At 49.2% G+C, this 27,043-nt stretch overlaps 1 protein-coding gene across 1 annotated transcript; it reads right to left on the reverse strand.

The window, feature by feature from the left end:
• Nucleotides 1-2,486: 2,486 nt before the first annotated feature.
• BMP3 (bone morphogenetic protein 3) lies at nt 2,487-22,949 on the reverse strand (the record flags this gene model as incomplete). The annotated part of the gene is made up of 3 exons (XM_081999007.1): nt 21,718-22,949; nt 9,590-10,500; nt 2,487-2,678 (listed from the first exon to the last, which is right to left on the reverse strand). Exons 1-3 carry the CDS (start codon nt 22,061-22,063, stop codon nt 2,487-2,489), a joined length of 1,449 nt encoding a protein of 482 aa, XP_081855133.1. The 5' UTR covers nt 22,064-22,949.
• Nucleotides 22,950-27,043: the final 4,094 nt, after the last annotated feature.

The raw sequence follows: 27,043 nt of genomic DNA on the forward strand, positions 1-27,043 counted from the left end.
TGATACCTACTGAAAATCCGAGCCCGCTTCCAGCTGAGCCAGTGGCATCCCCTGCCAGTCCTAATGACACCGGGCCCAGCAGCGGACCAGTGGATTAAAAGGCGAGCACTACGGTATGGGCAGCCCGTGCACATTCCTACTTCTGCCTGTCCTTAAAGTTGAGACAACAGCCCACACAGCTCTGCCCCAGAGAGACAGGCTCGTTTTTGCCACCGAGACAAAGCCATGAAAAGCTCTCGGTTGTCTGCAACCGTCTTTTCAGCCAGGAGAGAAGCAGAGCTTTTTCCCTCCTGTTGCAAGTCCATCCGATTCGCACACAGAACGTCCGACTTTTCTCCTGCGTACAGAAGGGGATCAAATGAACCTTCATCTAAGTGTCCACAGCCTCACACTTAGCACTTGGTTTTGATGGCAGTTCCGCTCCTACACGCTGAAGATGGCACTTGTGCTCTAAAAATGGAGACTTTTCTCTTCCAGTTCCAGAGAACAGATCCTTCAAGGCAATGCGCCGTGACAGAGCTGTTGGAAACCTAACGTACGGCAGTCAGGTTGGATAGCTGTGCTAATTCGCGTTGCTTAATTGGAACCGATAAACTTATACCCGGTGGCACACCGGGAATCGGACCGCGGGTGTATGCTGTTCAAGCAGGGTAAGGGAAGGGCCGTAAGCGTAACATGCATCTGGGACTAATCAGTGGTTCTTTTGTTCTGCTCTTTTCTTCCTTTTTTTTTAAAAAAAACACAAACAACACCCCCCCCCACCCCCCCCCAGCAAAATCCTGTCACCTCCACTGACACTTTGTACAGGTAAAAAGTGATACTGAAAGGATCCCTAGATTACCTATTCCATCTCCATACCTCCCTTGCATACACATGCTACTCAGATTGGTAAACACGACAGCACCAGTGACCCGATACAAAAATCAATGACCGAGCATTTAAACTAGCCTCAAATGGCTACAAAGCTGCAAAAAGGCATGTACATAGGAAAACTCTTGTCACTGCCAATGTGCTGAGGTATTGCCAACTCCAAAGTAGAGAATTTAACGCTCACGAGGACGGGGAATTAATTTATTCCCTACAAATGTTTGCCCTGTAAAAACGCTGTTTCAGAAAGTCAGTTACGTGGGGAACTTGCTGAAAAGGTTGCTTGAGGTTTACTCTTATTGCAAACTAAAACATCGCTCTTACCGACCAAAAGTGCTTTAAAAAGCTTCATCCTCAACAGATCGCGCTGCTGGAAACGGAGCCGTGGTTCTGTCTAAAATACTTCTGTGAACATTTACTCCTTAACAGAACACATTTTTTCCAGGTGTGCCTGAGATGGATCAGATGTTTTCTTTCCTGCTTGTAGTCTCTCAAATGACTTTTTTGGTGGAACAAATCATCGAAAGAATTTTTTCTGCTTTTATTGTGCAAAACCTGCTAATAAGAAATCTTAAATTGACAGCATTGGTACAACAATTTTCATTTTCAGAGTAGACATAAACTAAGATTGGGGGGAGGGTGCGGAATCTACTATCCGACCAATGTAACAATCAAAACTTACCAACCAGAGGCAATTTTGATCAAATAATCGTAGCAAAGGCTTACAGATAACAATTATGCACCAAGTAATTTCACGGCAGGAATCGACTGCCGGGATTTCCTCGTGGATCAATTGCAACTATGTTCGAGAACACGTGGTGTGAACGAGTCGCTTGGCCGCTTCACCAAGCACGATACTTTCATACCCTTGGCCTGCTGAGTTTCCGTAGCGGCACGAAAGAAAAGCCTTTGCGCTTCTGAGATACCGCAATTATGCATGCAGCAGTAACATGTTTCATGTTTTTCCGACCGAGGGCACCAATGGCTAACAAGCTGAATTACAAAGAATACGTTGAGGAAAATGAATATACACGTGCAGTCAGTGACATGTCACGCCAGGGAGACCTATGTCTAAGTTGGATTATCTAAGGCTCTTAGGATGTCGTATGTGTTTTTCTTCCTTGCTGCGCTACTCAATAACCAAAGGCAGAAAGCTTAGCTTTAAAACGACGAATAGTCTATCAGTAATCTCGCTCCCCATTAGTCACCAGAACAATGGAGACAAAAATTAACAGCTGCTGCTGCTTCCAAAATCTTGTACAAAAATAGATCAGTACGTCCTTCTGGCAGTCCCAAACATCTTTAAGAGTCTTCTGCAAATTCCTCATTTCTCTCCCGATTTCAACAGGAACGGTCAGTCCCCGCTGCCAAGACCTGCGTCTTGATCAAATTCAGAGATGAATGAAGTCCCTATTCTCTTTCCTCGGAATCGCTGTTCGGAATACCATTAGGCTTCCACCCTCTTACTCCGGATTTGTTTACGTTTTTTTTCTTCTTTGTCCAAAGGAAATGCATTGGCAGTGCAAACAGAAAGTAGATAGCATGAAACACCCCACTCCCCCCCACCCCACAAAACAGCAAGCGATCACCTCAGCATTTCAGAAGGGTCTCCCGAGATGTTATCTGCATGCACAGGATTCCACTGTCATGTTGGGGTACACCTTAAGGACCACGTTCTTATTTTCGTCAAAGAACAAGATACTCAGAGAAGACATTTTGTCAGGAACGCAGCAAGGCTCGGGAATGCCTGGGACGACTCCAACGGCTCTCACTATGCTCTGGATAGTGGCATGGTTGGATGGCTTCAAGGCCTGCAAGCGAAAGATACAACAGAAAATTTAACTGCATCCGTGTTAGAACGGACCCACGTACTCCGGAACAAACCTGTTTTTTTGAAGAAGGGCCACGCAGAGACCCCTGCAGCTGACAAGCTGTAAAATCGGTCTTCTACTCGACCGTTTCCAGTTGTCACCATAGCTGCCCCGAGCCAGCAGCAGGGAATGCGAATCCGGTCTGGTTCTTTTGGCCGTCGCATGCGAGTGTCGCTCTGCCGCTTTCAGCTCGAGCGTCCCGCTGGGGACAGGGCCTCGGGCTCTCCGTGGGATGTGCCTTCCTAGGAAAACGCCCAGGCAGCGGACCTTGCGGCAAGGCGTATCCATAGGTCAAGGTAGTCTCTTATGAGTGAATGAAGTTAGACGTGGGCTGCAATTTAGTCATAAAACTTGTTTGGCTGGGAGGGCGGCAGTTGAACGTACTAGCAGGCCGAGTCATTAAGGGAGCAAAAGAAACAAAACTCATAGGCTGGGAAGTTTGACCGGTGGAACGCGAGGGCGTCAGCAAAAACAAAAGCGGATAAAATGCGTACAGATGAGGGAACAGAAGTGCTTTACGCCATGGTGCAAATCGGTCCGGTCTGCTCTCGTGCTAAGTTAGCTTGCTTTGCTCATTTTCCCACGTCAAACCGCTTCTCATCTGCCACACATATCACTGGTGGCACTGCAAGCTAACCAAGCCCTCAGACCCGGTGTCAGTTGTACCTCATATAAAGGTGACATTTTTCTGCAAAGGACAAAGTTTCCTGGATTTATACTCACGTAAAAAGGAAGATACATTTTGGCTTGATACGAACGAAAAGCGAATCTGACCATTGAGTGAACGGCATTTGTTCACAAAAGCAGAATACATTAATGGACTCATAAAAACTAACATTTTCATAGAAATGAAAAATGCTGAGTTTTACCTCTGAACCCCCAAAGCCTTCCAAATCCAAGCGTCTGTACGAAAGAGAGGTGACCATGAAAATGGCACAAGCTGCATTTTTTAGCCAGAGACTTTTGGTTTTATAAGAGCAAAACTTTAACAATGCTTTTTAAAGCCCTCCTTACATGTAGAACCTGAGAATCACGCAGTTCGATACATTCAGTCAGATGCCACCGTGAAATACACAGAACAAGACCATTTGGGCCAAATATGCCTTTGGGCAGTTTTGCTGTGACAAGATGGTTTGCTTTTGGAAAATATCAGTCTTAAGGGTTAAATATTGGCCTACCTGAGGTGCAAGCCTTAATGACTTTGCATGCAGAAAGCACAGGAATAACTGTGAGGCTCTGGCTCATTTTAGTATCTTTTGCATAGCATGTTAGTACATTTAGGAGTAACTGCTTCCAATTCTGCTGGCGATACGCACGGACGTCTAACCTGTCCCTGCTTATGGCAACCGACAGCTCATGACCAACGCCAGCTGTATTTTCCTCCTTTCTCACGGAGACAGCTGTTCCTCGAATTCCAACAGAAAGGGATCAGAACAGACTTTTTCCCTATCATGCTGTCGAAACCAGTCTCGAGAGAAAACTGGAACCATTTGACACCGCTGAAAAGGATTCACCAGGGACCATTCAGCTGTTCTTTATTCTGTACACGTTAGACATAATGGGAATGTTTTTTCGCATTCTCATGAGGAACCTATTCTGGCTGCCAGAAGGCTGAGCAACAAACGGTGCCAATCCTGCGCATCCCTCGTCTCTGTTTATCCTCCGAGAGACTCGGAATTTTCGCAAGTATACGCAGGATCCGAGTCCCTTTTAAACGCAGTCGTTATTCAGAGCCCGATCTTTTTCCCCTCTTGCCGTTTACTATTGTAGCTTATCAGACGAAGGAGATGCAGGGGTGCGGTGATATTCTGTTCAAAAAACAAACGCAAAGCTTCTTGCCCCATCCTCTTAATGGCTGTCAGTTTCCCAGCACGGTTACAAAGACACTACTCTCCATCTAGGCAGCTGATCTCAAAAAAGACTTTTCTGTTTGTTTGTTTGTTTGTTTTGAATTCAAGGGTACCTATACCCCTCAGCAGTAGTCGATAGGGATTTCAAAAATGTTTTAACATTCGTATACACTGCAGATTTCTCTATCATTTCTGCCTGTAAAAGGAAGCGAAAGCTCCGGTAGCATCAGGCTTGTTTCTGTACTCGGTTGCAGCGCAGCATTCTCTGCAAAAGTAACCGGGAAACAAACAGATCTCCTGAGCCCGCTGACCAGACGTCAAAAGGTAAAACATCTATCCAGATCCCATTTCCCATCACCCGTAGTACTGGAATTAAAAACAGGTCTCCGAATATGCTGTCTTAAGGTCTCATCGAAAGCCCTTCCCTTCAGATATGGATTCTGTACTGCTGAAAGCTAAACTGTACAGAAACGGTTTCAAGTATTGCCTCAGCTATCGGTGGGAATAGCCTGGATACGTTCTGTCATCGTGTGATAAAGGAAGCACCTCTACTTGATACGGGTATCGTGCAACACAGAACATCCTCCGTCCTGACTTCAAGTCTGCCTGGGATATGCCGCCCCTGGCCCCTGGTGCACTCTTGAGGACGACCAGCTTTGGCGTAACTCCGCTTCTGCCCGTGGGAATGTAACTGCGACCGGGATAAAATCCAAAGGCGCGCGCCTCTCAAAAAACCGAAATCTCCCTTGGCGTACTGAACTGGCATACCTGCACGGGGGTGAGTTAGGCCGCTGCCTGCGGGCTGCTTACGTCCAGCGCACGGTCACGAAAAGTAGGCACAGATTTTCTTGTAGGAGGGGAGAAGCAGGGGAGGCCGAGAGGAGCGGCGGGAGGCAGAGACGCCAAGCTGGCTGCAAGCTGCCAAACCTGCGAGGGGCTCCGGCTGCGGCTCAGGCTGCGCTGGCGGCGCCGCACGCGCCCTCGGCAGCCGTACCGCCCTGTCCCTTTTCAGGACAGACGCGTTATGAGCAGGGCAAACGGTGTCAGTTCCCAGCTTTCCTTCCTGGCCTGGGGGAGGGCCCGCCCGGCCCGTACGCCCTGCGGCACTACGCGAGCCCAGGACACAGGGCTCTGACAGCCGTCAAACCAGCTAACCGAAGCCGGGGGAAGGTAAGGCCAGAAAATTTGGAGGTGGGAAAGGGCGGGGGGGAGTAGGTGGAGAAGCACATCTGTTCTTCATTACCCAACAGGCTGCCAACTTTAGGAGCTGGCCCTCAGCAAGGGAACACCATATACCCGTAGACACAGATTAGTTTGTTAATGCCTGACGGTTATAGTATCATTTTGTAAACGTGGTCTGATCAGTAGCACCAGATATTATGCACGGCTCAAAGAATAACACTCGGCTCCAGAAGGCACTCGTTTCACCTCTCTCTATAATTCAGCTTTTCATTCTCTTGGGAAAAAAAGATCATTTTGCTTTCTGCGATTAAAAAAGCACGCAGAAGGAACAACTTGACTCCCAACGTGAGCAGAAGTCTACCACTTGTTCTCGGGGAACCAGACTCACGATGGTTTTCGGTATCCCGCTCTCCTAACGAACTAGCTCTCTCTGCAGCACATGGCAGCAAACAGTCAGTTTCACAGTGCCTAAATAATTATAATGCTCCACTGCTCTAATTCTTCACCCGACCGAGTCCGACGACTTTCACACGGAAAGGCCGGATCAGGCCTCTCACTAGGAACCTGTACAAGAAAACCGGTGTCCTGCTTATGGCCTTGCAAGCCTGCGCTACAGGCCGAGTTCGTGGCCATCAGACACTCCGCTTCATCTCAGCGAAGTCATTGAAACTTGGTGCTTTATTCGCCTACCCATCTCTGCAGTCCATTTCTCACCTTTTTTCAACTCTAAGCTTTCTCCAGGGCAGGGACCGCTTCCGAAAGCGTGCGCGTGCCTACCCTAGGCAGCACGGAGGGACGGAGAGGACGAGGAACGCTCCTTTGGGACTGCTAGGCCTGGTTACTATGGTAAGAGTAGCCAATAGTGCAAGTCTATTTATTTGAGAAGCTGAACTGCGACATCTTAGAGGCCTATGCTACTATCCGCAGGAAACCGGAAACCGAATTTGGCAGGAAAAAATCTGGCTCCGTATGTCAGAAAATCTTTTGATGCACAGCGTAGTACCTCGAGGGAATTACCCCAAAACGTACACCTTGCAGACAAAGACGGAACTCCTCTTTCACCCAAGCAATACCTGTTAACTACCCTTCAGCCGTGCGCGCTGTTCGCACCTCCCTCTCGTGCCTCAGAGCGTCAAACTTAAGCTTAAACTTCAATTAAACTGGATTTTGCCTCTTCAGACCACTGCTACTAAACTCATCTCGGGATGTTTCGCTCGCAGGAGCATTTGTATGGCTCGTTGTGTTTCTTTGCAGAGGTTTGAAGTTACTCTGGGAATTAAGCCCTGAGGTTATGAAGCATGTTAGGGATTTTCCAGTTGCGGGTGCTAACAAAGGCTCTGCGTGAGGAAACTTTTTATTACGGTGCTTCTTTATCGTTACTCTACTTTTGGTTGCTGAGAGTGTCTAAATCTCCATGAAGATACTTTACGCTTTTTGCTGATGGAGAATCTGTGTGCTCAAAGTCTCACCTCAACTCTTGAGAGACTTGCTTTCTGTTTTAACTTCGTTATTTCCCATCAGCTCTCGGCAGGATTACATTTCAGTCGGAGCAAGGAGGGACCAGTAACGAGGGCTTCTAAAGCCACTGCATCCAAAGCCGTTTTTGAGAAAGCCTTGCTTGCTCTTGAGCGTGCACTTTATTGAACAATCTGAGGTTTCATGCAGACTCTCCTACAGGCAAAGGGGAGTTCTTCCCAGCCTCTGCATCAGGTGTCAGCTAACACCAAAATATGTGCTATCAATGGACTATTAAAAGAGAGCTTTTCTGCCTCAGAAGGTAGAAACCCATTTTGCATGTCTGCCAATGTTTGAAAAAAAAAAAAGATTTCTAGTGACTGTGCTGAAATGATTATTCTCCGCCAAGGGCTACACCCTGTGAGTTCATCAGCACCTCAACTAGCATATACTTCTTTGAGAACCAAAAGAGCCAGACCCAATAACCTTAGGAAATGGGAACCTACACGCTTTTGGGACTTAGGACGAGACACCTTCAAGCTTTTCTAAGAAGCTGTTACCTGTTTGGTGGGTTTTTTTCCTACCAATCATCAGAAATACAGAGAAAGTTGACGGAAATTTTCCTCCAGTAGAATCACCAATTGTCCAATGCGTACTCGACTCTTTGCTTTCTTTTTTTTGTAATACTGACGGTAGCCCACAGCAGGCGTCTCATTTTAAATGAAGACTATTTTAGGTACCAGGATCAGCTGAGCTGGAGATGCATTTTTTTGTACTCCTTTCACCTGAAGGATTCTAACTCTCCTGGTTTAAGCATCACGGACCGTTTTCTCCTAGACAAAAATCGGAGCAATGCTATTCTATGGTTGGGATGAAGCTTTCCTAACTAGAGATGCAACTGGAAATGCCAACTCAGTCTTAAGCAGAAGGACACAGCAGGCATTTTTATAACTTATGTGTCCTTAAAATTAGAATGGAAGAAGTCCAGGTATGGCTCTTTTAAACTTTCTAACCCGTTTGCCGAGTTACTGGTTTCACAGAGCACGGTTCCCATCAACGATAAAGTAAAAGGCCCCAGGTGATGTATTCACAGGTAACGGCTCGCTCTCTGCCTGTTCCCTTTTATTCTTGCCTTTGATGCGAAACCTGAAAGCCTGCCATTGCACTTGGAGGTAGTCAGCTAAGTCATCTCTCCTCCTTCAAAGACAGACTGCGGCCTTCCTCAGCTTGCTTTCTCGGGGGTCCATGCCTCTCGGTACGTTTCTCCACCTGTCATTTTCCAAGGCGGACTCCCTCGGGTCCTTAACCCACTGCAACGCCATGTAAATTTTGGGACTAATGTCTCTTGCAAACTAGAGACGACGCTCTCTGGCTCTGAAATAGCAGAATCGTTAGCATAAATCAGAATGTAGGGGTTGTAGCAAGAAGGTGCCCTTTTCCAGGGGTGTTGTCCGGTCACATCCGTTTTGACACCGATCAGGAGTTTGTTCTTTTCACTCTGGCAGGAATAAAGACTCTCGAACGTGAGATTACAGTGAAACCAAAAGCCCCGCCTTTACTGACGTTTCCCGTAGGCGTTGTTTGCACGTACCCCTCATTTTAGGCCAGTCTCAAATACCGGGTCTTACTTTCAGGTTTCAGGGACCCCAGGGTAGTCCATGCTGTTAATAATGACATTAGGCGTGTGATTTTAAGGAGCTGACTTCATCTTCCTAAGTCATGGGGCTAGGAGCACATCAGCCTCCCTTTGCTATGTGCAGCGATCTCCTAAAAACAGGGGGTATTTCAGCAGTCGGCTGGCCAGCAGCCGTTGCTTTTGGATCCACGCGGTCTGTCACAGAAGCGATTGGTTTGACTCTTTCGCTTACGCTTAGAGCGCCGCAGCTGCTCCTATAGCGCCGCAGAGCTTCACTGTCATCGTGACAGTCGACGCCTTGCGAGGCACGCGTTTTTCCTGGAGCGTGCTATGCTGACTGACCCCAGCCTGCGTCTGGCAGCAGAGATTCCTTCGAGGCATAACGTCTACTGCCTAATAAGCAATTTTCTGGATCTGGCTTGCATTATGTTTATTAAACAGGTTAATAACTGGTTCACACATCATAAGCACCATCGAGGAAATGTTTTATGGCAATTTGGGTTCTGGACAAAAAAGTAATACCATGTAATATTTTTTTTAATTACCCTTACAAGCCGGCCTTTTTACTAGCTATTCTAACTGCTACTCCTTGTGGCACGAGACAAAGATACCGCTTATTTACTCGATTCGAATGCTTAACAGGTGACCGGCCGCCTTTTACCGATGCAGGACAGAAAATGCATCGATGATGGTAACAGACAGCGCGAAAGAATCAATAAAGACCATACCTTTGGAATTGGGAATTGGCATTCCCCCGAGCAGTAATAGGCATCAAAGGATTTAGGGGAAATAATCCACTCGCTCCAGCCAATGTCTGCAAAATCCACCTTGAGATAGCGCCGGGCGCAATACCTTGGCTCATTCCACTGCTTCCTCCTCGCCTTCTTCAGCGTTTGCTCGTCAAACTGGAGAGTCTGGCTCTTCTGGTGATGATTCTTCCTCTGCTTTTTCTTAGTCTTGGCCCTCTCTGCTAACCGTGGCTGGAAGGTTTTGTAGGGTTTTCCGTCTTCCCATCGCTCATCCTCATCGTACCGGTACTCGGCTCCCGGAAGCTCGTTATTCTGCAACGGCAGCAGGACGTTTGCGGAGCGTTTTTGCCGCCGCTTCCCAAGGCCGCTCCTCACATGGTTTTCTGGCCTGGGAAGGACCCTTGCCAGAGGATGACGGCGCCCTTGCAAACTAGAGACGACGGTCTCTGGCTCTGAAATAGCAGAATCGTTGGCATAAATGAGAATGTAGGGGTCGTAGCGAGAAGGTGCCCTTTTCCAGGGGTGTTGTCCGGTCACATCCGTTTTGACACCGATCAGGAGTTCGTTGTTTCGTTTTGCTTCATGCAGGAGCTGAGTGATATCCTTCCACTGCCAGGAAAGGACATCCTGGTAAGCAGTGGAGACGTTTATTAGGAAACGTCCCAGGCTCCTAGTGTGGTTCCCAACAGAAGGAAAGGTCCACACTGAAAGACGTATCTGAACTTCGGGTTTCCTGCGCCCGTGGCGAGAACGGCCTCTGGATTGAGAACGGTTCCAAGTAGCGTGCAGCAGATCGCCGATATAATAATACACCGAAGCCGACAAGACGTTTTCAGACTCGGTGAGTGACGTCACGTTAAAAACGTACATCTCCTGGCTTTCAGGGCTCCCTAGAAGAAGAAATACTTGGATAAGAATATAGGCATTTCAAAACGTTACACAGAAAGGACCGAGCGCATCGCTTTCTAGGTTATACGTTAAGTTCGTGGGAAATTTTCACACGGTGCTGTGGGAACAGGTTTAGGCCACTATTGAGAAAAACAACCGAGCTGGTAAACTGCTGACCGTGTATCACACGCTTTTCAATCTGCTTTCCTTGTAATATCCATCTCTACCCAGAAATGCTCACACTTGCCTACCGCTCCTCCGACTTCAGGAAACCAACTAGGTCACAGGAACATGGCTCGATAACAGATGCACTAAAGACTCGATCTATCACCCAAAATGTGAGCGATGCTGTAGTAAGGTTTTGCTCTTTTGTCTTGCTCTTTCCCTAACATTTCCGACCCCTTCCGTCTCAAAATGCACTTAAGTGACTATGGCTGCCCCGTCCCGACTAAAAAACGGTCTTTCTTTGTCCGAGACAATTGGGACATCAACACGACATTAAGGGCACCAAACCGTGCCTTGACCCAGACCTAGCTGAAGCTGGAGAAAGGCTCCCACTGGCTTCAGTAGGCACTGAATTGTCCATAAACTTCCACTACCCTGGGGAGCCACAGCCTCACTTGGAAAGAAAAGACTTCCTTCCCTACTAGTAGAGGCTCAGTGTGGCAGCAACGAAGAGGAAAAGCCCCGATTCAAACAGGGCACGATGCTCAGTGTTGCCACACGCTTTCGAGCGTAATGCCGGATAAGCCGCTTAAGCTCTGATTGCCAAGCCATTCGCTGCAAAAAAAGCCTAACCGGTTCCTTTAAGCCTTCCACTCTGCTCCACTGTGATCCCGGCCTCACCTACAAGACAGGGACTTTGGGGCCTGGGTGGCATTTACTCTTGGCTTCTAAAGGTGTCAAAGAGGCTATTAAAGAGGCACTCAAAGCCATGTAACACTTGGTACAGCTACCTATGTATGGCAGGATGCAAAACGGGTAAGCAAATGTGGCAAGTACTACGTGTTTCAAAAGCTAAACGAAAAGACAGTGAAATCCTGTGTTACAAAGGATGTTTCCTCTCGAGAGTAACCATTCTTCCATTACAGCAAGACCAGTTTATTGGCCCCTCGAGCGGTCAGCGATCTCTGCGTGCGCAGCTGGGTCTTCGTGACCCAGAGCCCTTCACGACGGCAAGGTTGGAGTTGGGCACAGAGTGAAGTCTAAAGTTAGTGACAACAGCCTCGCACACAAAGAAGGAACGTGGGTCACCTCTGAAGACGTGGGGAGAAGAAACGCCGGGACAGAATCGCCGTTGAATCCATTTTAAGGCTCGGATCAGCTCCGGAGAAAGAGGCGATTCACCATTTATAACGAGCTAAAGACACACAAGCTGGTCTGACAGCCTTTTGGCTCAGTCACATGCTAGTCACAACCAAAGTTTCCCTCAAGAATAATCAGGCCCAGGACTGCTGCAATTACACTGGGTAAATTTAGCCATTCCATCTAGGATGTTTCATCAATTTTCACGCCAGTCAGAGTTAGAAAGTATTTAACTCGTATAGCTGAAGGTAGGTGGACAGCACTAGAGCGACCCCAGCGACCGAGAGAAAGCCAACCCAAAATGTCTCCTTTTTGGGGGGTAGCGGGGGTGGCAAAACGCACCCGTTTGCCTCTGTGCAAAGGCAAACAAGCCACAGACAGTCCTTCTTCAGCGTTGGGATGTTCTGTATCGATTAGGAGGGATGCAGGGGACAGCGGGGTTTCCACAGCTGTGAAATTCGAGAAGTCAGCCTAACCACAGGTGTCTTGTGCAAACCCCAAGATGCCCTCCTAACACAGGCCAATCTGTGAAAACAGATGGCCGACTACTTTAATCCCCCGTAGGCTGCAACAGAAAGGCATGGGGGTAAGCTTTAATTTTTGTTTTAAAATTTCCTGCTTGGACTGCAGTTACGTCTGTGCCTCTTCAGAGCGAGAGAAATATAGACCCAAACGTTAAGGTGCTGCTGAGAGCTATAAAACCAGGCTGTATGGAAAAGCCAAATACAGTAAAGCAAAGGTATGGTCTGCAGCGCCCCAAAGAGCTGGAAACAACCCAAACACATTAGGAAAACAAGGGAACGTGGAGTTCAATGCTTCCTTGACATCATGGCGTATCAAAACCCTTTCCGGAGGCTGAAGAGAAGTTCTAGTTTACAGAATTTTGCAATTTTGCTATTTTTTTTAAATTTTGTTTTCATTTTCATTCCAAGCAATGACAAGCATAGAGATGCCCGTGGACTAGGGAAATACAGCCTCCCTGCTTCCACCCTCAAAACACGGTAATAAGTCCCCCGTCTAAGAAACTGAAAACAGTACTTCCAGTACTGATCTTTCAAAGGTTTCGACAGCTTTATGTTCTGGGTGACATTCTGTGCTTCCAGCCTGTGATATTCCAACTGCTAACGCCATTCAGATAAGTCCAGCAGAAGACCGTATTCTCCTTCTGCCTCCCCATCCCCACCCCAACAATCTAAGTGGCCTCTTCTACAAGATATTTTTTTCACACCAAGATTCTAAGTGATACATTAAAAAATCAAGAATTGGTCTCACTAGAAAGACAGAACCCTTCTCCCCAATATATCTCATGCACTGCTTCATGAAATTAGGGAAAAAACAACATAAGCTTTTCTCAGTGAAACGGGGTGGGAGGCGAGTAATGCCAAATCATTTAGGGAAGCGACCCTTGTTTACACATTCAGCCCAACCTGACGGTGGATCGCATAGGTAAGTTCCCAATAGCTGAAAACCAACGTACCAATCCCATGCAACTTCTAGCTATTACTTATGCCTGGGGAGCTGGATTTTCTTTGAATTCGATCCTGCTTTTACATCCTTTGGCCAAAACCGGCCGTTTATTACATCTGTACTAAGCGCACATGAGGACCCGACCTCCGCTCAGTTTGTAATCGCTAATATAATGAGGTTAATATGTAATTTGGCAGAGCACTAAGTACATCAGTCTTAGGAACCAGAATTTACGATGTCTCATGAGTGCCCGTTAAAGAAGTTATTATTTGAATCACTGTTGTACGCTGAATGGCAAGTTTCGATTTTAATTTTTAATAAGAATTCCACTTAACAAATACTGCCTGTTCTAACTCGGCATATCACAGTGGAACACAAAACAAGCTGCTTTTGTTTATAAAGAAACCCTAGACGGCGTGAAACAGACACAGGAGGAACGTACAGCTTTGATTAAAAGCAAAGCTCAGGAAGCCACTCTTAGTATTTAACTCTACACCCGAGACTAAGTACTTGCAGTAGGTGGTGCTGTTTTCTTACCGAACCACCTCCAAACGGCTCAGAGAACTTCTCCGCTCGCTCAGTCTGCAAAGTCGTCTTGAAAGCAGTTACTAGTGGCCAGCACAGACGTCTGTGGATTTGCTGGCTTCTGGCTCAGAAAACCCCAACCGTGTTACCTGCGCTTCTGTAAAACTCGGGAATGCTGCGTCAAATACATCCGCTGTGTGACAGCAATAACTGACTCTCAGATGTGAGTGAAGCGTTGAAATAAGCTAGTCTTTATTTACTCAGGCTAGTCATTACCCTTAAAAAGGACAGATACAGCAAGGGAGATTCAGCTGTAAAATTATCTACAGATGCACCTTTTTCTCAGGAAAATTTCATTTCACCTAAATGAAACTTCATCCTTAAACCCAAAGGACAAGAAACTGCTGCAAATCTGTCCCTGTGATAAAGCAGTTTAAACTATTAGCCAAGGTCAGGAGCGCAGTTTAAGCTTTTCATCAATGTCAGGAGGTATTGAGTAGCATCTAACCAAATTTTATTGTGATGCGGGAAGCTTTCCACGAGCCTCATCCGCCTTGCTCTCCTGACACCCGGGAACTTTTACTGACCGATGTGAGCTGAGGCTTTAGTCTTCACAATGACTTACACCGACGACAACTCCTCTCGTACAAACAGTTTGATCGACCGATTTCCCCCCTCGCTAATACCACAGAATCCCAAAACAAAAACCCAAGCCAAATCTAAGTAGGGCTTTTAATTCTGATACCTTGTCAATGTTCGGTAAATAGTATTTCCTAGCATGTTAGGAAATGCATGCTTTCCCAACGCAAGAAGGACACGGCTCTGTTGGAGCGAGTCCAGAGGAGGGACACGATGACGATCGAGCGCTGGCGCACCTCTCCTATGAAGACAGGCCGAGAGAGTTGGGGTTGTTCAGCCTGGAGAAGAGGAGGCTCTGGGGACACCTTACAGCAGCCTTCCAGTACCTAAAAAGGGGGCCTACAAGAAAGCTGGAGAAGGACTTTTTGCAAAAGCATGTAGCGATAGGACAAGGGGTATCGGCTTTAAACTGAAAGAGGGTAAGTTTAGATTAGATACGAGGAAGAAATTCTTCACTATGAGGGTGCTGAGGCACTGGAACAGGCTGCCCAGAGAAGTCATGGATGCCCCGTCCCTGGAAGCATTTGAGGCCAAGCTGGACAGGGCTTTGATCAACCCTGTCTAGCGGAAGGTGTCCCTGTCCGTGGCAGGGGGGTTGGACCTAGATGATCTTTAAGGCCCCTTCCAAGCCAAACCATTCTATGCTTCTATGCTGCCATCAATAGCTCCCCGTTAAATGCAGGGGAGGAGGGGGCCAAACTGCAGGGTGAAGTCCATCGACAATTGGTCAGCGCCCAGCTGCAGACCGACTAAGCCCAGCTAAGGCCTCTGGCCAGTTTGCCCTCTATAACGAGACCTTTAATGTCTCAAACGGAACAAGACCTCCTTGCAGCAAAGCCCTCTGTTGGTCTAGAAGGATAACGTCACCTTGACAGATGAAAGAACATGAAACACAGGCCCACAGACCTATGCCCTAGAAGATCACAGCAGCACAATAGCTTTTTTCTTAACGTTTTCAATATCGAACAAAACCGGTGAAAACGGCAGCTTTGGCAGCAGCGTTCTTTGGTCCAGTTGCCCAGACAAGAAATGGTCTGTTGCAGACATAGACAACGATCTGATGCTGAAATATGACCTTTCAGAGGGATGCTGTCCAGGGAAGGTCTCCCTCTGCCTGGGCTGGCTCTTAGGAAATAGCAGCGGTAAGGAAGATCTTGCGAACCCCGGGCGTCCCTGCAACCACGGGCAGCTGCTGGAGCAAACTCGCAGTTGGGTCCACCGCCTTACCGCCTGGCACGATTCTGACTGAGCGGCCGTACCTAGTAAACCTCGCGCTCGTCTGCAGCAGTATGCAATGCGATTCAGTGGCAACTTGGTATTATGTGAGCGGCAGTAACTTCCCTGGCTCACCGGACGCCCTTCCCAACTTGGCGAGTGGCAGATTTCGATGCCAGCGCCACTACTTGAGCCAAGTCTTTTAGTTCTTACTCTAAGATGCCACGTCAGGGTGTCCCGTCGCTCACCATTCAGGATATCAAGAGATGCCAGCATCTTGCCTGATAGCTCAGATCGGAAAGCAACCCAGCTCGCAGCACTACAGCTGAAGTACTTGGACGCGCTGAATCTTCAGAGGCATGGCCCATGCAGCCTCACCTTCCTGCAATGACCCACAGCTGTATGGGTTACCAGCTGTTACCAGCATTAAAAAGGTATTTTAAGAAAAAGCATTAGGTCTGTGGAGGCTGACATCACCTGCATAAACACGTTCAAGTTACAAGGGGCATTTCCAGGCATCGATAAGCTGGAACGAGTCCGCGAACGTGTGTTTTCCTTTATAGAGGATGCACCGACCTTTTTACGGACTGCGAAATCTATCCCACGGGTGAAAAAGGATGCAATAACGAGTTATATAGTCGTCATTAGCCATGATTTAAACAAGATATTAAAGGCGTGCCCTTGAGCCAGCGCACAGTTAAGAATGTATCGGCGTTTCCGTTGTAAAACTTTGTTTACGTGGGTTCACGTGGGTTCAGCTACAAAAGTTTGCTCAGAGCTGGAAATGGGAACAAGTTCCAGAACAGGAATGCAAACCCGGAAGCCAGATTCCTTCTTTTCTCCCACCTTTGCTCTTACTCGATTGTGGCTTCCCACTGACCAATGCGAGTATTTTGCAAAAGAAAAATACAGGATCCAGTTCTCTCTTTTTAAAGAGCATAGGACTGGGTGCCAAACTGCTTTTATGGACTCTTTTAGCAAAGCAGGTACGGTCATAGCAGCTAGTAACTTGACATAAAAAAAGAAGTCCACTGCTCTGATTAAAGCCATTGGCTATTTAAATAAAAAACTTCAAGAAGCAGCAATGGTGCATGCTTAGGATCTAACTTACATGCGGATTTTACGATATGAAAACCACAAATATGCACATTGCACATCATAAATGTGCTGCACGGTGGGCAAATGATCTCTCTTCTGTATATTCTGAGCAGAAAGCCCACAGCAGGGCTGAAAACTAAACACAGTATCGACCCCGAAGCTAGCATAAGATAAGCAAGTAAGGAGGTTACATCAATAAAGCACACAAATCCGGGAAGGCGAAGGCGAAAAGCCGTCACTACTCCTTCTCACAGTCATGACGAATTCCGCTTCAGCTGGTAGCAGCAGGTTGGCCGTACGAAAACCAAATTGTGCACAGTCTGTGCCCTCGAGGTCAGAACTCTTCCCATATGAAGCAACGTGCTCTAGGAATCGTGACCGCAGGTCATCCACGTGCATGACAGCACAGCGAGACAGGTGATAAGAGAAGCCAGAAAATTCAAATTCTGGGTCAGATCCCGAGAGTCCAAACCTACAGATCCTGCCCATTTGCCTTAAAGAAAGTTTGCAGATTTGGGCCCAGCCTGCCCAAATCTTCCCTAACGGTTTTCAAGTTTCTTCTGCCTAAAAACTACCAGGATGCTGCTGGTTGCATTTTCTTTATAGGGTTACAGCAAAAAAAAAAAACAAACAAACACCAAACCCCAAAAACAAAAAACCACACCAGCAAACCAACCAAAACCCCAAACCGAAACCCCCCATGCTTTCACCATCTCCTGACTGAACGTTTTTTTAAAGCTCTTGTTACAAAAGACCCTTAATGTTACGAGAGCTCAAAGAGACTAGACTTTGGCCCGTACTGCTTTTCGCAAGCTGATGGCAGCCAGCGAGTAGCCGGTTTCCCCCTGCCAAACTTGGGTTCCCCTGTTTGCGTGGGCATTTTGTGCCACAACAAAGGAAAGAAAGGCGTTTTGAAAAGGAGGAGAACATAGTTCTTAAACCACAAGAATTGGCCTAGGGGCAGGTGCAATACCTAAAATTACTTGAAATTTAGTCAATAAAAAAGAGTTTAAAGTAATTTCTGACTGTATAGCTTTACTATAACATCATTAGAGGGACCCTCCAATTAAAGTCAAGTTTTTCAAATGACTCATTTGCAAGACATGTTCCTTTAGCGATGCTATGATTAAAAGTGCTTTCAAAAGAAAACAAAGTCTTGCGTTCGAGGCTTTTATCTTTCCGCTCTCTTTCATTTATTCTGCGCCGTATCTTTCCTCCAGATCCCGAGCCTCAGAAGTTGCACATCAGCACACCTCTACGGGAAGCACTGAAGGTAAGCAGATTTATATCAGCGGGAGGCCTGGTCATTCAGCGGTTTCGCTAACTGGCAGGAGAAAAGAACGGTCACGAGCAGAAACCGACGCACACGCTTGACCGCAATTTAAGCGTACGCTCACCAGAATCGTCACAGTGCTCGGCTCTAACTCACTTATCGTCTGACCTTCTTCCTAGCCGTCTTTTCAGTTACTAGGGATGGAAAACTGCTCGCTGCTGCGGTACCCACAGGCAAAGAACTGGAAAAGGCTCTGTCTTGGGATTTCTGCTGAAGCAGAGCTCACCATGAGGCCTGGCCTAAGCAAGGCAAGGGCTGCTAGTGTCGTCCCAGAAACATCCCATGACAATGACAGAACTGCCGCAGAAATCACGGGCTGAACATCCCTTGACTCAAATACACAGAAATAAATTAGAGCGGTTAAGTCAATGAGAGAGAACGGTGCAGGAATGTAACTAGACTTACTGTGAATCGTGTACATCCTTACTTCACTTGTAATCGATTTGGAGCCTTGGGGTTTCTTTCAGCTTTGTCACGAGCATCCAAGGTTGCTTTTCGGAGCGACTCAAACTGAACAATTATGTTTTGAGATAATTTAGCGAGATTAATGGAAAGCAAATTTGCCTGGATGGAAGATCACATAAACATTGGTCAAAATCAAAGGCCAAAACCCCCGGCCCAAACAACAAACCGCTAATAATCCAGCCCAGTCGTGAAATCTGGTGCATGAGAGGTATCAGGGCAGCGTAGAATGGAAACTTCAGAGGCGCCCAGGCAGGGCTAAAGCTCTCGCCCTATCCCCTCGGAGGACTGAGCCACGGAAAGAGAAACTTCATTTAACAGTTGTTAGGATGCTTCCTTTGATTATTCATGGCTTAGTTCTTTCTCGTTGGCCGTCCATCGCAAGACCGCGGCTGCCACATGCCACACCGCTTTTCCGGAACTAGAAACGGGGGTGAGTTTCATCAAACCCTACAAGTTCTCAATATCATCACACAACACTCTCCCTTAGAGGGTTTCAAACATTTGTCTCGTGGATTACGTGGGAGACCTGGGATCGGCCTTTCCCGTGTGCTGCAGGAGAGCCAGAAGCCCTCCAGGGAAAAAGCGAGGACAGAAATGTTTCACAGCCACTTTTGAGAGTTGTGTTTCAGAAAAGAAAGTTTCTCTCCTGAAAACATACAATTAAATGGCAAAATGTACAGTTAGACTGCAAATGAAATCACTAAAGATTTCCTTGAAGGCCTCTTCCTGTAGATGCAGCAAAAACGGGCAGATTCTTTGGGAAGTTCTGCTCCTCACAGACAGAAAGCTGTCTCCTGAAGGGACTGGCGGTGGCAATGGTAAAACGTATGCTGAAGGGGTGATGTCAACGTAACTGATTAATTTAACTGACACAGTCACATTAAGGACAAGGGGAAGGCTGTTGGAGACTGAAATTTGCGGACAAGGAGCACGACAGGGAGAGCAGAGGAACCGGAAACAAACTACCTCGAAAGAGAAATGCTGCGGACGTGCCATTTCTGTCGCAGCAGCTGGCCGGGCAGCCTGGCGCAAGGAAGAAGTCAAAAACCAGAAAAAGCTTCTTTACTCCCCCCGCTGTCCCGAGGAACATTTGATCTCGGGGTTTTCTGGAAACGCACTTTTCTGCCATCAATAACCGTATAAAACGTGCTGCTGATGCCGCCTACGGCGAGAGAAAGACAACAGCTAACTGGTTAAATAGTTTGCATAAATACTTATAAAAGCGTCAAAACACTTATAACCGCTTCCAATTTATTGCTTTGGCACTTGAACCGTGAAAGTATCGGAGAAGGAGGAAAGGGATTAGTGAATAGTGTGTTTATGGGACTGCTGCCATCCAGTGTCAAGGGAGAGCATAAGTATAATTATAAAGAGCACAGAGATGGGATTTCAACCAAAGGCACGCTAGGTTTAGAACAATAAATATCTTTCATCAGATATGCTTAAAGGAGCGAATACCACTCTGCTGCGATTATGCCCCTCCGCCCCCCCCCCCTCTTTTTTTTTTTTTGTTATACCATCCCCCTCTGTCAGTGAGGGAACCGCTTACTTCAGAACAAAGCGACGCACGTTAGACTTTATGTTGGAGAACAGAATCGCATCGGAAAGAGAGTTCCTCTGTATGAGCAGCAACAGAGGAGTCCCAGCTCTCCATCCTCCAAAACCAGGGTATTTATGCCTCTAGCCTCTGAAGCCTCTCTTGTGGACAGAAATGCTTGCAGTAATGCACGACGGAGAGCATTTCGAGGGCTGGATCCTAAGACGCCAAAGCCATTCAATTATTCTCGGTATTTGATCTCTGTGCAAAGCTATCCTGTAACAGACACTGGTGCCTTTGAAGAATCAGAAGTAGCAGCTCGCAAAGAAACATAAGCAAAGTCTGGCACCCAGCTCTCAGTTTACCGGGAGCGGAAGGAATCAACGCAGGTCACTGAAACTCCCAGACAAGATGCAGTTTTACCAATAGATCCTTGTCCGTGAAAGAGCTGCTGGCTCAATCCGCTAGTGTGATAAAAAAGAAGAAACTGGCAAACTGGGCTGCTGCGTATGGCATAATGGCTGTCGTACAGACAGCAAATTTTTGGGATGCAATGAATGTGGGAAGCCTGTCCCAGCGAGGGTCACGTTTCGCTTCTGGCAGTTCCATTTAGCCCTCGCAGAGGTCAAATGCACAAAAACCAGCATGGGGGATGCAGTGCCGAGACAGTGCCATCTTCCCTTTCCGCTAGGACACAGCTCTTCTGGGACGCTGCCACGTTAAACATCCATGCGTGTCCCGCCTTTCTGAAAAACGATGTTACCTTTTCGTAAGTCTACCTGCGCGTACCAGTCTCTAATCACAGAGAGATCTAAGCGCCACTGCCAAAGAAGCCGAGCTGCGGCGTTTACCACGTACAGACTATGCTTCGACTAAGCTCATTTGCCACTGCCCCTACCTGCCGGTACCGTCACCGGTGCCTCAGAATGAGTTCCCCGAACCACGCTACCGCTCCGTCCTGTGCAAATCAGCCCTTGGTTTCAACAGAACGCCGATAAAAGCAGATGCCAGAGAGCATACGTTAATTACTCCACTTCCCTCATATGGTGCTCAGATACCGTACGGCAGAGACGCTGCCTACAGCGCGGCAGAAACAAACCAGTAATTAAAATACGGGGGACAACGTAAACGTTGTATCCCAAACCACGCGACTGCTGCTGCGGGAAGCATTCCTTGATTAACCCCTTTCTCATCTTCTTCCCCACGCCGGGTTCCCCGGCACCGGACCGGATCCGCCACTGCACGAGCCAGCTGCCGCCGCGCAGGACTAGCGCCGTTCACGGGTACGGACGCACCGTTAACCTGCGCCGCGGCGGGACCGCGGCCCTGCCGGCTGCACCGTGCCGCCCGCAGGCGGGCTACTTCGGCCGCGAGCTCGCTCCGCGCAGCGGCCCGGGTCCCCCGGCCGAGCGCCCGGCTCCGGGTCCGGCCGCCCCGGCCCAGCGCCGGACCCGCCCCCCGCCGCCGCGCACCGCCCGGGCTCTGCTGCCGGGGGCGGCTCCGGCCTCGCCGCGCCGCCCGCGGAACGGGCTCCCGCGCCCGCGGCTCTGCGGGCTGCCCGAGGGTCCCGCCGGCAGCCCCTCCTCACCCGCGGGGCCCCCTCGCACGCCAGCTCCGCCGCGCCCCGGGACTCACCTGCTGCCAGCGGGCGGAAGCCGCGCACCGTGTTGCCTTGGCTGGGAGGCAGCCCCGGCGGGTCCCGGGGCCGCGGCGCCGCCGCCCCCCCGCCGCTGTACTGCGCGTAGAGCCGCAGCATGTGCTCCGAGACCTTGTCCCCCGGCTGCGACCGCTCCTCCTCCTGCCGCCGCTGCCCCAGGACGTAGTCACCTGCCGCGGCTCTCGCCCGGCCGCCCCGCACCGCTCCCGGCGCAGCTCGCCACCGCAGCCCGACCCAGCGAGCCCCCGGCACGTCCCTCAGCGCCAGGCTCAGGCAGCCCCAGCCGAGGCACAGGCACAGCACCCAGCCGGCCGACGCCGCCATCCCGCCCGCTCCGACCCGGCTGGGCGGGCTCCGGCGTCCCCCCGCGTCCGGGCTGTCCCGGGCAGCAGGCAGGCGAGACCGAGACCCCCAACGACGTTTCTTTCGGCCAGATGCAACCCCCGGCGGCGAGGGGTGCGGATGGGGCTGAGCTAAAAATCTCAGACGGGGTTTCCTCTTTCTGGAGTCAAAAAAAAAAAAAAAAAAAAAGAAAAAAGAAAAAACGGGAAAAAAAAAAAGAATAAAAAAACGTGGGGCGGGGGGAAGGAAAGCACCACGGTATAAACCGCCCGTCCTTCCCGGTGCCGGCAGCGAAGGCGTTTTTTCCCCTCGCCGCGCAGGTTGTTTTTTGGCGAGAGGTGGAGGTGTTGCTCTCTGCGCCGCTGGATGCTCGTTCCCCGCTCCGAGCGGTGCCGGCGCGGCCCGGGTGAGTCTCCGTGGGGCGTGTGCGCCTGTGTGCGTGTGCGAGCGAGTGTGAGCGCCAGTCCCGCGCTCGGGGCTGCTCCGTGCAACCGGCAGCCAATGGCGCCGCCGCCTCCGCCGGCCGCGGCTGCAGGCGAGAGGCAAAGCGAAGGGGGAACCGCCGCCCAACGGCAAGCGCGCACGCGGAGACGGAGGGAGACCGGACTCTGGAAATGCAATCACTGGCACCGACTGCGTCCTCGAGGGCAGCCGGCGAGCAGGGTGGCGGACGTTCCCCTTCCCACCCCCTCCGGCCTCTGCCAAGGGCCGTAAAACAGCACGGTCGCAGTAAAACAAAAGCCACGAGTCAAACCGCACTTAGCCTTCTCCCCTCGAAAAGCCGGGGGCTCGGCTGGGCTCCGAGCACCGTCCCTGGCAGGCAGGTGGAAGGGATGCTAGCCGGGCCGTGCTGGGGTTCAGCCCGCCTCCCCCGCGGAGGGGCACTCCGCTTGTGCCTCCTCTGTCGCCCTCCCACCCGGCCGGGGCTGGCAGCGGCGTCCCCAGCAGCCTGGAGCCGAGGGGAAGGGACACGCATCATGCCCAGGTGACACGGGAGGACGAGCCCTTTCAGGTGCGTAAGCCTTCTGCGAGCTGCCTGGGATCAGGCAGGGAAACCCTGCGCCCCAGCACTCCTCCGCTACAGCGGGGCGCAGCAAGGTGTTCCCTGCGCGGCTGAGGGGGCTTTGCATGCCTCCTGCCTTTGCTGCTTTTCACCACCAAAGGGTCAGAACTGTCTCATTCCCCTCGCCAGTGCCGCATCATCAGACAACATCGCAACGTCATCCCTTCCAAAACACGCTTTGCAACGCAAGGGGTGCCTTACCTCATACATCTGTTGAGGGAAAACACGGGAGGCGGAGGAAAAGACTCGCCGCGTTTTCACAGTTTATAGATACGTCGGCTCACAAAGAATGACTTCGTGTCTAACCTCAAGAAAGGAAATAAGAACATCGGCTTGCAGACGAGCGCGTATGGAGCTTAGCACGCATCCCTTCCCGGTCGGGGCATTCCCATTTTTGACGGGCTACAGAAAGTGTATCGTTATCAAGCACTACCTGTAAAACTAAAATACATCATGTATCAGAGGGTGAACTCGCCATGCAAATTCCACCGACTCTGGGGTCAATAACAGATATTGTTATGAGGTTTTAACAAGCCCATCTGTAACTACAAGAGGCATTAGGTGCCTTCTCGGAGTCCCCTTTCTGAGACGGCCATTGCGGTTTTTTGGGAGTGCTGCAGACGAACACTTTGGGTTTCAAATACCCCTTGCTTTATGGACTGTCCCTGTGACACGGTGGGATGCTCGTTACACGCAGTTCTGTGGCTCCTGAAGTTTAAAAAGAGCCCCAGCTCAAACTGCACATTAGATTTTTAAGCGCAAGAGCACCGTGACCGCACAAACCCAACCCAACCAGAACATGTAAGGAGTTACTCCTCATTAGTAAATAATGGCTGGCAAACTCTCAGCCCTGACTTCTGAGATAACAGTACTTTCGCACTTCTCTGTTCTTTCTTTCCCATTTCTTCCATGGAAGTGCTGCAAACCACTAGCAAGTTTAGCATTGTTCAGAGAGCAAAACTTTGACCGTGTCCCAGAGAGCTTACAGTTTAATCCCACGTTTCAGAAGAGTGGTGCTGATTTCCAGGAGGAGAAAGAGGCCCCCTGAAGCCGTATATATAACCGTATCGCTACCACGTGCGATAGCGAAGCTGTGTTCCCAGCCTTGACAGAGGGGCACGGTGCTTCCACTCTAAGTATCGCGGAGGTAGAGGCACCCACAGGCACACCCTCAAACCAACGGTCCTGACAGTGAACCTTTTCAATGGCAAGCAACAGCGAGTGCCGCCGAAACCACCCCTTCCTCTTTGAGATGCAAAATTTCCAACCAGGAGGCACGCTCTGCTTTTTGGCTTTGCTAAAAGAATCTGAAAGATCGACTTCAGTGGGTTATTTAGATAACGGTCAGATTCCAGCTGCTTCTACAACCCTATAATAATATGTTTGCATATAGCATTCATGGGACGGGACAGGAAGTGGAAAGGGGTGATTCACAAGTGGACTGGGACAGCGATGTGACAGGAAACGGGCATGCTGTGAGACATGTCCAGGCTGCCCAGCTCACCCAGCACACTAAGACTGAAGGCCCAGGTCAAAGGACTGTGCAATCGGTACTGCCAAACATAGGTGCGTCACGCCGTTGCCCTGCCCCCTCTCAGCAGGCAAGAAAGAGAAGAGGACCCAGGACCAGTTAACACAGACCCAGAACGTTAAGAATGAGATGCCCACTTCCATTTAATCTTTCTCTAAATTCTCCATTAATGAGCAATAGGTCAGCGACTTGTTATCTCTGTGCTTTTTTGGGCGGAGGTACCGATACGCGTGACCTCGCCTCGCATCTTTTGGTGACGTACCGCTCCTAACTCGTGGCGAGCCAAGCCCCGAGTCAGCCTTAGCTTGCTGGGGCTCTGGTAGGAGGGAAGGGGACCATAAGCTTCACAGCTTGTCACAGCCACAGCCCTCCCACAGCACCACGCAGACAGCAGGTGGGTTCATTTAGGTACCACGCCAAGCAGGAGAGGAGCTGCTCCCCCCCGCTTTGTAGCAGAGCGTTCCCCTCCCTGCAGGTAATCCTCCACCTCTTTCTGCTGCTCTCGTGGGGCACTGAGGGGCAGATGACATTGAAGAATCTGCCCTTGTTCTGGTCTTTAGCGACTTCACAGGGGATGAGATATTCCCTCATGCAACGCTCACAGGATGGTTAAACGCTCACATCAGTATAAACAGAGTCCAAGCTTGTAATTCCATCCTCCTCCCTCATGCATGCTAAAATTACTCCATAATTCTACTACTAATAAATATCAGGCTTACCATGCAGCGCTTCAGCAATGTACTACGCAAAACCAGAGCTTACCCCGAATTGAAAGGACTATCTGTCTTTTCGGGTTGGTTTAATCTTCATGACCCCTCTTTTCTGTAAGCTTTCTGCTGCGGCTGACCGACAAGAAACCAACTAATCCCAGCTGCCGCAGTCGTTTTGCTGGTATGACTGCCTCAGAACTGGGAACTGTCCCGGTATTACTGACTGAGACAGCATTACTGTTTCCAGTAGGACAATGCACACGCCGTAAGTGTGCTACAGATGTAAACTTGGACGGCGACGCTGCACCGACATGACCCGCTCTACTTCAACACCCTCAGCTCTCGCCATTCTGTGTAAGAGACTGAAACGTGCAGTCTACCGGTCCTGGCCTAGCAAGCAGAGCAAGTTTTAGCAGCAAAAATCTGCACTTAATTGAAACTAAGCAGCTCAAAATCCACGAGGGTCATTTTCTATCCATCGCTTTATTGCAATTTTTAAACGTGCGCTTGGCACCGCGCAGGAAATATTCCCATCTACAAGCTTGCGTTGTGACTCTCAGTTCACGCAGCCAGCATGCAGCAAATAGGGGAATAAGTACCGGTTTTCAGTGCAAGGCAAGGTGTTATTAAAGCAGAGTAAGATTTTTTTTTTTCCCAAAGCTCCTCTGAACTATCATGGCAGAACTGCAGGGCGATGTGCCGAAATGGGAGCCAGCGGACCTGCCGTTCTCTACCACTTCAGGTACTTCTGGAATTGTAACAGGGGACCACCACAAGCACCCACTATTATGAATGGTGCATGTTTGTGGAGATGAAGACGCCTAGCTTTAGGTGCCTGTTTTCTAGCTAGGTGTCCATGACGCCCTTCTCATCAATGCAGGGAGAAAGATCTGACGAGCTATTCACCTCACTCGACAGTAGGCTTTTAGTCAGCCATTTTGCTGTCCATGCAACCACAAAGACACTCGTCGAGTTGTACTGCCGTGACTTTCAACTTCAAAGGTTGGAACGATATTCCTAAGTTAGATCGTGAGCCCCCAAGACGATTCCGTAGCCTTCCTCTTCAGGGGCAGCCAGGTGAATACGTGGAAAAGGGGCTGTCCGGTTGAGTGTCCAGCAGTCTCTGCATCTGAAAGCAGTATCTGAATTTGCTGATTACGGGGAGAAAATCTTCTGTCATCAGTCGACAAATATTCATCGCTACTGGTTTGAACACTTCATGGCCTTTGATGAGTTGGTAGAAGCAAATCCTCTACTATCCTGTCAGCCATGGTTTGTTTTCCATCCATCCATCCATCCATCCATCTATCTACCTATCTATATTTATAGCTAACATATACCAACATATTAAAACTGAGAGAGGTAGGCAAGGGGATTTGGCAAAGTAAGAAAATGGTTTCATGTAAAATAAAATATTTTGGTTGAAATAAATTCTGGTTGGTTAGTTTGGATTCTGACCACGTCCCCATCTGAAATTCTCCAAGGGGCATCTTTTCAGCTAAGTTTCTTTAACGTTTTACAAACAGTAAACAAGGGCTATGGAAAGAACCTGCGGTTTGCTTTTCAGTAGGTATTTTGACACTGACGCTACTTTCAGAATGGAAGTGTAGTTCTGCAGTTCTTCTGAATATACCTTGTGGCCTGAGTCTTGCTCCAAT

Source organism: Phaethon aethereus (genome assembly GCF_964289735.1).
Source record: "Phaethon aethereus genome assembly, chromosome: 4".
NCBI classification, from domain to species: domain Eukaryota; kingdom Metazoa; phylum Chordata; class Aves; order Phaethontiformes; family Phaethontidae; genus Phaethon; species Phaethon aethereus.